Raw genomic sequence first — 12,258 nt, forward strand, 5'->3', positions numbered from 1 at the left:
AGGGTACTATCACCACTGTGAGGAAGACACTAAGAGGCATCATTACTGTGTATAGGCTGTAAGTATTACTGAGAGGAGGGTATAAAGGCGGCAATACTGTGGCGGCAATTACTGTGTGTGGGCACATGGTTACTGTGTGGGGTACACTATTATTGTGAAGGGTACTATTACCATCTGGAGCACCGTCACCACCACAGCTCCTCCACCTTTCCTTTGTACCACTTTCGACAAATACTTTAGCAGCAATGTACCAGTATTGAAACATACAATGTTTATGCTCTTTTGTAAAAAAAAACTTTATTTCCTCAGTAATTGCTTCATAAAATCTTATTTCCATAGTCATTTCAATATTCTTCTGATTAAAAGCAATATATTACAATATATAATTGTAATATTTGCATTTTTTACCAGAATTATTTTTAATAAAATTATTATGATAAAAACTAAAGAAGTAATGAACTGTGGAGAAATATTTGAGTCTTGAGTCTTGGGTATTTTGCCTTCTTACTTGAAAGTAACTGCATACCTCACTGAAATGAGAAAGGTAAACATGCAGGCATTATATATATATATATATATATATATATATATATATATATATATATATATATACATACATACACATGCATAGAAACACTTTAAGGCTATAGTAATATAGTAATTATACCACAGCTATAAGCAACTGGACATTACCCTGTGTAATTTTTTAGAAAACATAAACGTATGTCTTTCATAATAATGGGCACAATTGTGCAAATAACATCCGTTATTTCTAAACTAACAGACGTTATTCACACAATGACACGTGTTATTATGAAAGACATACGTTATTTTTACATGGTGTGAACCTAGCCACACTGCAAATCTTTCCATCATAGTTCCTGATAAATCATTATTACTTATTGTGATAATAATATGTTTAAACATAGCCTTAGACTTGTCTTTTGTATACCAGCTATTAATTGCCATACTCTGCACCAATATTTTATGCTGAAATGGGGCATTTTTATTATTTTAGCTATTATTTTAGCTATCACATCCCTTGCCCTCTAAGTCATATCTCCTTGCATAATGGCACAAAGGGTGGCCATAAATCTAAAATTATTGTTCTTAGAAAGTAGAGGTATAAATCTAAATTGTTAAAGGGGTTATCCAGTGCTACAAAAACATGGCCACTTTTGCACCACTCTTGTTTCGAGATTGGGTGGGGTTTGAATCTCAGTTCCATTGAAGTAAATGAAGCTTAAAGGAGAAGTCCGGCAAAATTTTTTATTAAGGTATTGTATTGCCCCCAAAAAGTTATACAAATCACCAATATACACTTATTACAGGAAATGCAGGTAAAGTGCCTTTTTTTCCCTGCACTTACTACTGCATCAAGGCTTCACTTGCTGAATAAAATGGTGATGTCACAAACCGACTCCCAGAGCTGTGCGGGCTGTGGCTGCTGGGGAGGATGATGGCAGAGGGATGCTCAGTGTCCTGTGTCCCTCAGTGTTCCCCTGCCATCATCTTCTCCAGCAGCCACAGCCCGCACAGCTCTGGGAGTCGGGTCGTGACATCACCATTTTATGCAGGAAGTGCAGCCTTGCCGCAGTAGTAAGTGCAGGAAAAAAGGCACTTCATGTGCATTTCCGGTAATAAGTGTTTATTAGTGATTTGTATAACTTTTGAGGGGCAACACAATACTTCAATAAAAAATTTTGCCGGACTTCTCCTTTAATTGCAAACCATACCTGAACTGGAGTGGTGCAAAAGTGGCCATGTTTCTGTAGTGCTGGATAACCCCTTTAACTTGCTTAAAGAGAACTTGTACAACTTGCGCAATGTGGAGACCATATGGACACAGGAATGTTTTTTTTCACACATCTGGCTGTCTGTTCTAATATAGCAATTTAGTTCAAATAGTTAGTTTAGTACAAATATATTGGACATGTTTGACCTACAGTAGTAATCTATTAAATAAAAGGAGACTGATATCAGTCTGAATACAGTTCACATTGTTTTTAAGTTTTCATTTATGTTTAACTACATATATTAAATGGCATCCTGGAGATTCCTGCCAGTAGCATACATAATTGTCAGAATACAATGGAGCCGTGTTTAGTCGATGGAGTAAATTATTAATTTTAATGTTCATTGTTACCTCCATAGAATAGGGATCTTTATATTGAGGGATATAACATATAATTGGAAGTGTTTAATAGCTTATCATAGACTGGTATAGACCAGCTACAGATTTGATAGGATTTAAGGGGTCATTTACATAATAACCAAGCATTGGTCTCTTCTGTAGTGGGGAAGTTTGATGCCAAGTAAAAAGATTAGGCAGTGCTCTGTTCTTTGTATGTCATTGTATTTGACTATTTTTCTGCAGATGCACATGGTTGTCTGGCCTATGTGATTATGCTCTTACACAGCAGTACTCTCTAATGTTGAGCAAACTTCTTCTAACCGGAACACTATGCATTTGACTCCCAGCGTCTGCAGAAGTTGGATGCCTATGGCTATATCCATGTTTTCCAGGAATCCTTAGGGCGGCATCCAACTTCTCCAGACCCTGGGTGTCAAATGCTGGGCGCACCGGTTCAAAGAACATTGCCAAGTCCAAACTATTTGGCATGTTTGCTCAACACTAGTACTTTGTGTGTTTTGGAAACACAAATAACAATGTTTTATGTTCCCTCCTAATGTATCAGAACAAGGTGATAAAATGATATCTCCCAGTGTCAGCAGACAATGTGACACATAACAATATATAACATTTTTTATATTTTCTGGGAAAGACATTTCTTCTTCATTTTTTTTGTTTTTGTTTTGGTGAATACTACTTTGTCTTAGATGCTCACAAGTTCACAAGAAGATCACTGTCCCCTTTTCTGCAGTTATTAACAGTGAAACATTCTATTTCAGCTCTTTTATTATGATGACTTCATGCAACCTGTTCATTACGCAAAGTGAATAAATTGAGTGTATGAGAAGTACAGTAGTTACCTTTTACAGCTACCATGCATGTATGACCACAGTTCGGACAGCACTTAAGATTCCCTGGACAATCTCTATCAGTAGAGCACTTCAGCTGAGATCTTGGATAACAGACATTGGGGCACATTCCTGGCTTTTCTGAACAAGTAATAAAAAAATCTGATTAGTTTTACTACTATAATATGATATAATATAATAAAATATCCTCTGGCTAAATAAAAAGTCTGAAAAATGCATTTAACAGCACTGTATTAACAAGGTTGTGTTTTTATCACACTATTTGCATTCATTTGAAACTGAGAATGGATCCTAAAAGTAGGCCAAAATACATCAACCAAATACACAGTACAAAAGTAAGCCAAAATACATGGCAAAGTTCTGTGTTTCTCTTTATTTTTAAATCCCAAAACAGCAAACCAGAGACAGGTGGACACATGAGACAGGGAGATGTTCAGGGCGACACTCTTGGAGAGATTTATCTTATAGTTGCTAACTCTGCTATACGCCGTCAGAGTATCCATTAGGGCCTGCAGGGAACTTTCTGGCTTTGTAATGTACACCAGTAAGTCATCCGCAAAGGCTGAGCATTTTAGATGCATCTCTCCAAGTCTGATACCGATGGTTTGTTTATTAAATGTGCCAGTTATAGTGGTTTTGAAGTGACACGTCCACCTTTAGGTTTAAAACACAATATGATTTGCAAAGAATTTCATGGTGCACAAAACTAGTAAATGTGGGGAAACAAGAAAGCAACAGGAAAAAACAAGTAAAAAAACCCTGCAAGTTGATGACGGAAACACGTTAGTAAAGGAAGTTCAGTAATCATACAGAAGGCAGGGAAAATAATGAAAGTGAACAATTTCCTTTATATTGTACTCATTCTGCATTAACGGGGTTGGCCACTTAATAGTAAAAATGTTAATTGTACTGTATTAGCTAGTGTACTGACAGCACTTACTGACAGCAGCTTCCTGTGTACCTCATAGAGCTATAAGGACTCCCCTCCTCCAGGGTGTTCTCTCCTGATCTGTGGTGATTCTGTCCATAAGATGGCTGACATGGAGAATACAGAGGGCAGGACATAGTCCCATTCTCCTCTATGTTCAGCCATCTTATGCATCATGCATGCCCAGAGCATAGGCTTATTATTAGCTATGAAGAGGCCAAAGTACAGTGTAGGTCCATCCCGGCATGAGGCCACCTTATCGTGGTTGGATGGTTTACACTATTTGCAAATGTTCTACCAAGAGCCTCAATAATTTTATGAAGATTTTATTTTTGCAGTTGGGGGGCTGCTTTTAGCGATTTTCATATCTGTATTGAGTCTGTGTCTTGCCATTAGCGGTGAACTGTTGCATTTTTTGTGCTTTTGTGTGCAATTTGAGCCATAGCAAAGTGCTCCTGCCTACTGTAAACACTGTTGTAGGAGAGCTGGCCAAATTTGTCTTTTTGCCTGTGTTTCAGACAGGGGAGTGCCTGCCTCTACTTGGTCGTGCACTCCATCCATCCCACCCAGGTGGTTATTTTTGCCAGTATTAGTTGGGTCCTGCATGCCCAGAGCATAGGCTTATTACTAGCCATGGAGAGGCCAAATCCCGGGCATGAGGCCACCTTATCGTGGTGGGATGGCTTACACTATTTGCAAATGGTATTCCAAGAGCCTCATTATTTTTAGGGAGATTTTTTTTAGCAGTTGAGGGGCTGCTTTTAGCAAGTTTAATATCTGTATTGGGTCTGTTTCTTACTATTAGTTGTGGGTTGTTGCATTTTTTTATGTGTTTGCAATTTCAGCCATAGCAACATGCTCCTGTCTAGTGTGAATGATGCCATATGAGAGCTGACCATCTAATGGACTAGAATCACCGCAGAACATGACAGCACAGCATGGATGAGGAAAGTCTGATATTTATTTTCTTATGGTGGATTTGTATTCAGAAAAAAAGAGCATAAATTATCAAGGAAGCAGGGAGCATGTGTATTTCCAAATTGGAATAAAGTCTGGGGAAAAGGCACTATGTACTGTACAATAAAATTGTCCATAGTGCAAACTCTAGAAGAATGCTTTCATGGAGGAGGAAAAGAAGAAAGCAGATGAGTACAATCAGATTAGATGACAATGATGGGGGAGATTTTTTAAACATAGTGTGAAGAGAAATTGGCTCATTTGCCCCTAGCAACCAATCAGATTCCACTTTTTACTCCTCACAGACTCTTTTTAAATGAAAGGTGGGATCTGATTGGTTGCTAGGGGCAACTGAGCCAGTTTCACTTTAGGCCATGTTTGATAAACCTCCCCCGATGTTTATTAGGTCTATGACATAGACTATTACTGAATATTTCCTGCTGCAGATCCTGTGTGAATGTACTCTTAGGGTATGTTCACACTGAGCAATTCCGCCTGATTTGCTCAATGTGAACATAGCCTTAAAGTGGAAATTGTGGATTATCATGCCATGCATTTATTTGAAAATGGCATACATGAATCATTATCAGATTCAGTTTATTGCCTGAATTATTATGATAATACACCAAGCTGTTGTCCGGATTTATAATGCAAAACACTCACCATTCAGAACTTTGTTAGGCATTAAAGCGGTCATCCAAACAGAAGAACGCAGCTGCATTCTTCCATAAACAGCACCACATCTGTCCTCAGGTTATGTGTGGTATTACAACTTAACTCCTTTCACTTTGGTGGAACTGAGCTGCTATACAACACATGAACTGAGGAGAAGAGTGGAACTGTTTCTAAAAGAAAGCAGCTATGTTTTACTATTCCTGGATAACCCCTTTAAAATCTTTGTAATGATCATTTTATATATATTTTCTACCTTATGAGTTCAAACTACTAGGTCCATGGCTTTCATCCTGTATAGAACTCCCATATTCATTGTGATATCTCTACTTGGTGGTAGGGTCTTTAGTGACTAATACCAGCTCAATGTGGAAAGTGATACAACTCACCCTTCATTAAAGGAAGACAGTCTCTGGAAGAACCCCGCTCACAACACTTGGCATTTTTCGGACAATCAAAATCATTTGAACATTTTGGTCTTTTTGCCATACCTACTTCATGTGGTAGGTCATTGAATGGGCAGAAACCTTGACGTTCTAGGAAACATTCATAGGAAAAGAAAATATAATTGAGTGAAATTATATCCTATTTAAACAATTATTTGTTGTGGATGAGAAAGCCATTGCAAGGCACTATAAGAATCAGCAGCTAGAGCTTCCTGCAGAATAACCAACTTTTTAGTGTGGCTCTGATTTTAAATGGAATCTGTAAGGTCTGAAGCAGGTACAGAGCTGCAGACACAGGCAGATAGGTGATAGAGAGGTAAAACATATATGCCTCTGTCATTGCTGACGGCCATTTTTTTTAACAACCGTAAAAACATCAGAATTGCTGATTTTTATTGCATTTTATCTAACAGAAAAAAATATTTAAACATGATCAATATGTCCCATCTACACAAATATGATACGAATAAAAACTCATGGCAAAAGATCATGGCACAAAAAACAATGCCCGAATTGGCAAAATTAAATTTTTCCCCCCAATTTCACCCTGTAAATAATATTTTACATTCACATTCACACATCCGTAACTTCGTGGACCCTACGGACAGGGAAGCCCTGTAATCAAGAGTTTCCCCATGCAGCATGATGTATCAATACCATGCCAGGAGCATGAAAACCGTTTGAAAATCCGCCACACTGTGGTGACAGAAGCGCGCAGCTCTGTTATGGCTCTTAGAAGGCGAGAAGGAAAAAAAAGCAAAAAATGCAAGAATAAAAATGGCCGTGGTCATTAAGGTAATTTTAGGCTTTATCCTTAAGAGTTTAAAACTGGCTTCTTTGTAATATACTGTATCTTCAACTACCTATTCACTTGTCTTAGGCTGCATTCACATGTCCCATAAAATTGTCCCTGGTCGCGGATCCGTAACCACAGACAATTTTAGGGACCATTGAAGTAAATGAAGCCATTCACATGAACTGTGTTGTGATCCGCACCGTGAAACAATAGCACAGGTCCTAGTGCGGAAAGCAGCACGGATCACACACACCCTGCCGCTGCCCGGCATTAGAGGTGAGCTCCTGTCATCGCATCTACTACTCACCTATTCCCCTTCATGTTCATCAGGCAGCGTAGTCCAGGCTACTTCTGGTGAGCGTGTGTACTTGGCCTGCATGGGGGAACAGGTGAGTAGTAGATGCGATGACAGGAGAGCACATCATCAATCCTGTCATCTCTGCTGCCGGGTGTGGGTGCGGGAGATCCGTGCCGGGCAGCATAGGGTCTCCGCCTAGGCGATCTGTGCTGTGATCCTTGCTGCATGGATTTTGTGAATAAAGCTTATTATGAGATATTATGAGATATATTAGAGATACCCAAATCCTCTGCAGCTACTTTTTGAAAAGAAAAAACAGAGAAGCCACTGCTGATGGATCTTTTTATGGGCTTGGTCAGTTCTTTGGGCACAAGAATGTAGTTTTATAATTAGGCTGCAACCCATTACCACATGTCTACCTATATGAGCCATGCTCATGACTGTGATATGGCTCTGTTTATTTTGTATGGAGCAATGATAAGGCTTCAATACAATTACATGTGGCTTCTTCTGTACCTCATTATGTCTTTTATTTCCCTGGAGGCATATAGTTTTACATCAGATTTTCCAGATTCTATAGGAGAGAAAATTCTAAACATAAGGTATAAATGTAACACATACTTGATGACTATATATTATGAAGTCTACGTCAGCCTTTGGCTACACATCTAGCACTGAAAGACAAAAAGAGCAATAACTGAAAGTTAATATAAACATACCTGCATATGCACATTTGTATCCACGTCCGGTATTACAGCATTTCATTTTCTCTGGACAATCATTGTCGTTTGAGCAATTGCTGTCACAAGAAGCTGTCATTCTTATAAAAGTCTCTGGCCTTGGACATAAGCCTGGCCTAGCTACAAAAAAAATCATACAGATCATGATACAATTAGATGTACTTAGAAGTCAGCTTGTAGTGTATACATTGATAATGTAACAATTTTGGAGACACGATAAAGAGAGTGAACATTTTATTTAATGTTTTTGTTTCATCATTTATACAGAATAATTATGCTTTGTTTTCATGGCAAACATAAAAAAGGAGATGGACAATAAGGATACATCAACACCCTTGGGTCATCATCATTATAGTACATGGAGCACGGCGGGAGCAGGGAGCACGGCGGGAGCAGGGAGCACGGCGCTCCCAGTGCTTCCTGTCCCCGGCCGGCATGCAGTGCAGACCGGGAAGCGGTATGTGGGCGCAGAGAGCAGCGGCGTTGAGCGGCGGTAAGAGCGGCGATGATCGGCACAATAGTAAGAACTTGTTAGCTGGGAGGAGGAGGGGGAGCGGCGGAGGGGGCATCCTGAAGCTCCTGGGACAAGCAGCTGTGCGGCGGCGGCGTTCATTATGGGGATAGAACAGGTACTACTCCCCCATTATCTGCTCATAATATGAACAGATAATGGGAGTAGTAGTACTGTGTATATGTGGCAGCAGCACCGAGCAGGGAGGGAGGGGGAGGTAGATGCACTTCTCTCCCTCCCTGCTCGGTGCCCTCCAAACGTACTGGTTAAATACTTGCTCCCCAAAGTATTCCATAAATGTATTCAATCAAAAACATACTGTATATTACATTTACATACACATCCATTGTAATTCCAATGGAGTGTCCAGCAGGGGGCCCACTATATATAGAAGTCAATGAGTACCATTGACTTCTATATATAGTGCGACCCCTGCTGGACAATCCATTGTAATTACACCCCCGATTCATGACGTCACATTTTTTTAGAGAATCTGAAGTCTCCCTGATCTACTAAATTAAGGGAAATAGCCCTATATGTGCATTTTCCATAATTAATGTACATTAGAAATTTGTCTAACTTTCCATAAGTAATAACATATTAAAAAATAGTTTTGGCCGGACTTCTCCTTTAAGACCAGCATGTTCCATCTTTACAGCTGTAGCTTAAAGGACTTACAGCATGGGTCTATAAGTTACATGTAATTTTCACTGACACATATTACACTGGAGTACAGAAGAGGCCGTAACAAAAAAGTAAGCAATGTTTCCTTTTACAGATATGTGAATAAACCTTAAAGTACAGTATGTGTGACATGAAAAGTACAAACATACATAAATAAAGATATTTCACATTCCTTCCCATGTGAAAAAACAGCATGTTTCTTGAAAATATCCCTTCCTGTCAGCCTAGCCAAAAGTTGCATGTGTTCTGTATGCTTCTTCCTCATCACTTCTGGGAGTCTCATGGTATCTATCTATCTATCTATCTATCTATCTATCTATCTATCTATCTATCTATCTATCTATCTATCTATCCTGTATGCCTGCCTGTGTAATCCTCTTCTCAATCGCCTCACTCTTTCCTGCTACTTGCCTCTTTGCCTCTGGTTCTTCACAACTTTAGAACAAACTGCCTTTAACTATATACTAGAGAGACATATTTTAGAAATAGTGAAACCCACCACATTCTCTCTGACAGCAAAATCATAGCTTATTCAGATGCTACTATACTACAGCCATCTGTTTTAAAATGTAAATTACAGACTTTAAAAAAAATGCAACAAAATGACAGGTCAAGGGTCCCACTTGCAGCAGATGGCTCTTTTTTATCTCCTCTCTGTACATTATCCATTATCTCTTCAGTTGGAAAAAAATATATATGAACACTGGTTCAAAATGCATAACCGCTCAGTCATTTCAGATGAATTTATGGTTTCAAAGGCTTCTGGTTTAGTTTCTTCATATATTTCCGTCATGGAAATCAAGTATGTGACAAATGCAATATTATATATTTTTATGCAAAATCCGAAAACTATTTGCGGTGACATATTTATCATTGCATATTTATAACCATAATCTAATCATTATAGATATATTCCTGAAGAACAAGGCAATAATAAATGTAGGCATAACCAGATCTACCATCCAAGTAGATGCGCCCATCAATAACCTGCAAGCCAAATCTAATAAAGCCACATTAAAACATAGTTATTTGTTATTTCACTTACTATTTTCTGTTACTCTCGGCACTGAGATGACTCCCATCCATAGAACCAGAAATGTTGCTAAGGAAAGCTTGTTACAAGTCATCCTTCTGCTTTATGTTACAGCTGGTGTCAGAAAGATACTGTATCATAAAGTCACAAGCTTTGGAAGTCAAAGGATTAGTAGCACAGAGGCAACTCCTAATTTAATAGTTCCAATTTATAGTCCAGCCCATCCCACCTACTGGAATAACCCATCATACAGTAACTATATGGATACCTGTATAACTATTAACTGTAGGTGTCTGACATTAATTACAGGAACCAGAAAGTTCAGATCCGACAAATAAAATAACAGGCTGCTATATACAGCCATAAAGATTACTGTCATAGGAGCTGGTTCTGCTAGTAGTTAACATATGATAATAGCTGGTTGTGGGCAACATGGCAACTTTTTCTGTTTGTCAACAATTAGCTTAACATCTGCATGATCTATGCCGCCGTGATGATGGAAAAAAAGCAGTGACGGAAAGCCAAACATTTACTGTACATTTGCATTTCAGATTTCACAATTAATCTCACTTCTGGAAAAGTAAAGCTTAACACTTGTAATTAAAAGCCTTTGCATGCTCACGAGTTGTAAGGATGGGCGTATACCCTTACATTGATTTATGTATTAATTCACACAAGCTGAGAAACAAAAAGATGACAAATCCTTCAATGCATCCTACTTACTCCTTTGGGATGTCAATAATAAACTAGTTCACATCAGTGCCTTATCATAACACTGTAATGCGTTGTGTTTGGATATTCTATTGCACTAGGGATCAAGATATTGCCAGTAACTGAGGAGTAAGGTTAAACTTAGGTTTGGTTAACTTGTTCTGATATTGTACTGCACTCCTGGGAAAAGTCAATCTAACATATAGTACCAGGCATAAAGAAAAGGCTTACTAGGTCCATAGAAGTTCAGTCTGGATCATTTTGAACACAATCCCCAAAAAATACAGTATCCCTCATCCACTGTATTATGCTTGGATCATTTTAGCCACTAACTGTGGTCCATATAATTCCGTTTGCGTATTATATATTACTAGTATATCCCACTACATTTACAGAAACAGTGATTCCTGGATAGGAGTAACTGCAATACATGACATCCAGTGCAGCATGCCGAAGAATGGAAAACAGGGATTTGGGCGAAAATACTTTTTTAAAATATTTCCAATTTTAAACATGGCTTTTCTTGTGTAAATCTTTTGGTTTGGAATTCCCTGCAGATTGGGAATTTGCTGCAACATATGGACCATGTGAAGTTCACATTTAAGTCCTACAAATGTGACAGAATCCAAAAGAGGTGCACATTAATATACTGTATTTAAACATAAGTAGCCCATATTGTCTGGATCAGTTGCAGAAAGAGTTATAGGAACCTGTCTGAAAGAAGCACTCTAAGCAATGTTAAATTACTTCTACTTTTGCTTTATGTGCACTACCTTTTTTTTATAAATGTGAATTCACCAGTCCAGCTACCATCTTGCCCACTTATCTGCCCTGATAAATGTTGTAGTTTATCTGTATTGTCATGTGACAGGATGGTATTGCAAACCTAATGATTCTTTCCTGTGTGGATTAGGAATATGTGCTTGAAGTAGAACTTTCCTCTCAACAGGGGCGTTGCTAGGGTCGTTAACCCCTTAAGGTCAAAGCCAATTTTCGTTTTTGCGCTTTTGCTTTTTCCATTTTATGTTTAAAAGTCCATAGCGCTTGCATTTTTCCACCTAGAGACTTATATGAGCGCTTATTTTTTGCGAAACCAATTGTACTTTGCAGTGACAGACATTACTTTTCCATAAAATATGCTGCGAAACCAGAAAAAAATCATTTGCGCTGTCATATTGAAAAAAAATGATTTTTTTTTTATTTCAGGGAGTTTTGCATTTACGCCGTTCGCCCTATGGTAAAACTGACTTGTTATGCATGTTCCTCAAGTCGTTACGATTACTATGATATATAACATGTATAACTTTTATATTTTGTGATGGCTTTTAAAAAATTCAAACCATTGTTAACAAATATACGTTCCTGAAAACTGCTCCATTCCCAGGCTTATGGGGCTGTGTGAGGTGTAATTTTTTGCGCCATGATCTGTACTTTCTATCGGTACCTTGATTGTGCATATATGACTTTTTGATCACTTTT

The 12,258-nt window shown here is 38.4% G+C and overlaps 1 protein-coding gene across 1 annotated transcript; it reads right to left on the bottom strand.

The window, feature by feature from the left end:
* Window positions 1–292: 292 nt before the first annotated feature.
* Window positions 293–10,237, bottom strand: LOC138796889 (perlwapin-like). The gene is made up of 5 exons (XM_069976621.1): window positions 10,081–10,237; window positions 7,820–7,960; window positions 5,950–6,096; window positions 2,995–3,123; window positions 293–530 (listed from the first exon to the last, which is right to left on the bottom strand). The coding sequence occupies exons 1-5, from the start codon at window positions 10,160–10,162 to the stop codon at window positions 505–507; spliced, it is 525 nt and encodes a 174-aa protein (XP_069832722.1). The 5' UTR covers window positions 10,163–10,237; the 3' UTR covers window positions 293–504.
* Window positions 10,238–12,258: the final 2,021 nt, after the last annotated feature.

Source organism: Dendropsophus ebraccatus, chromosome 7, assembly GCF_027789765.1.
Source record: "Dendropsophus ebraccatus isolate aDenEbr1 chromosome 7, aDenEbr1.pat, whole genome shotgun sequence".
Classification (NCBI taxonomy): domain Eukaryota; kingdom Metazoa; phylum Chordata; class Amphibia; order Anura; family Hylidae; genus Dendropsophus; species Dendropsophus ebraccatus.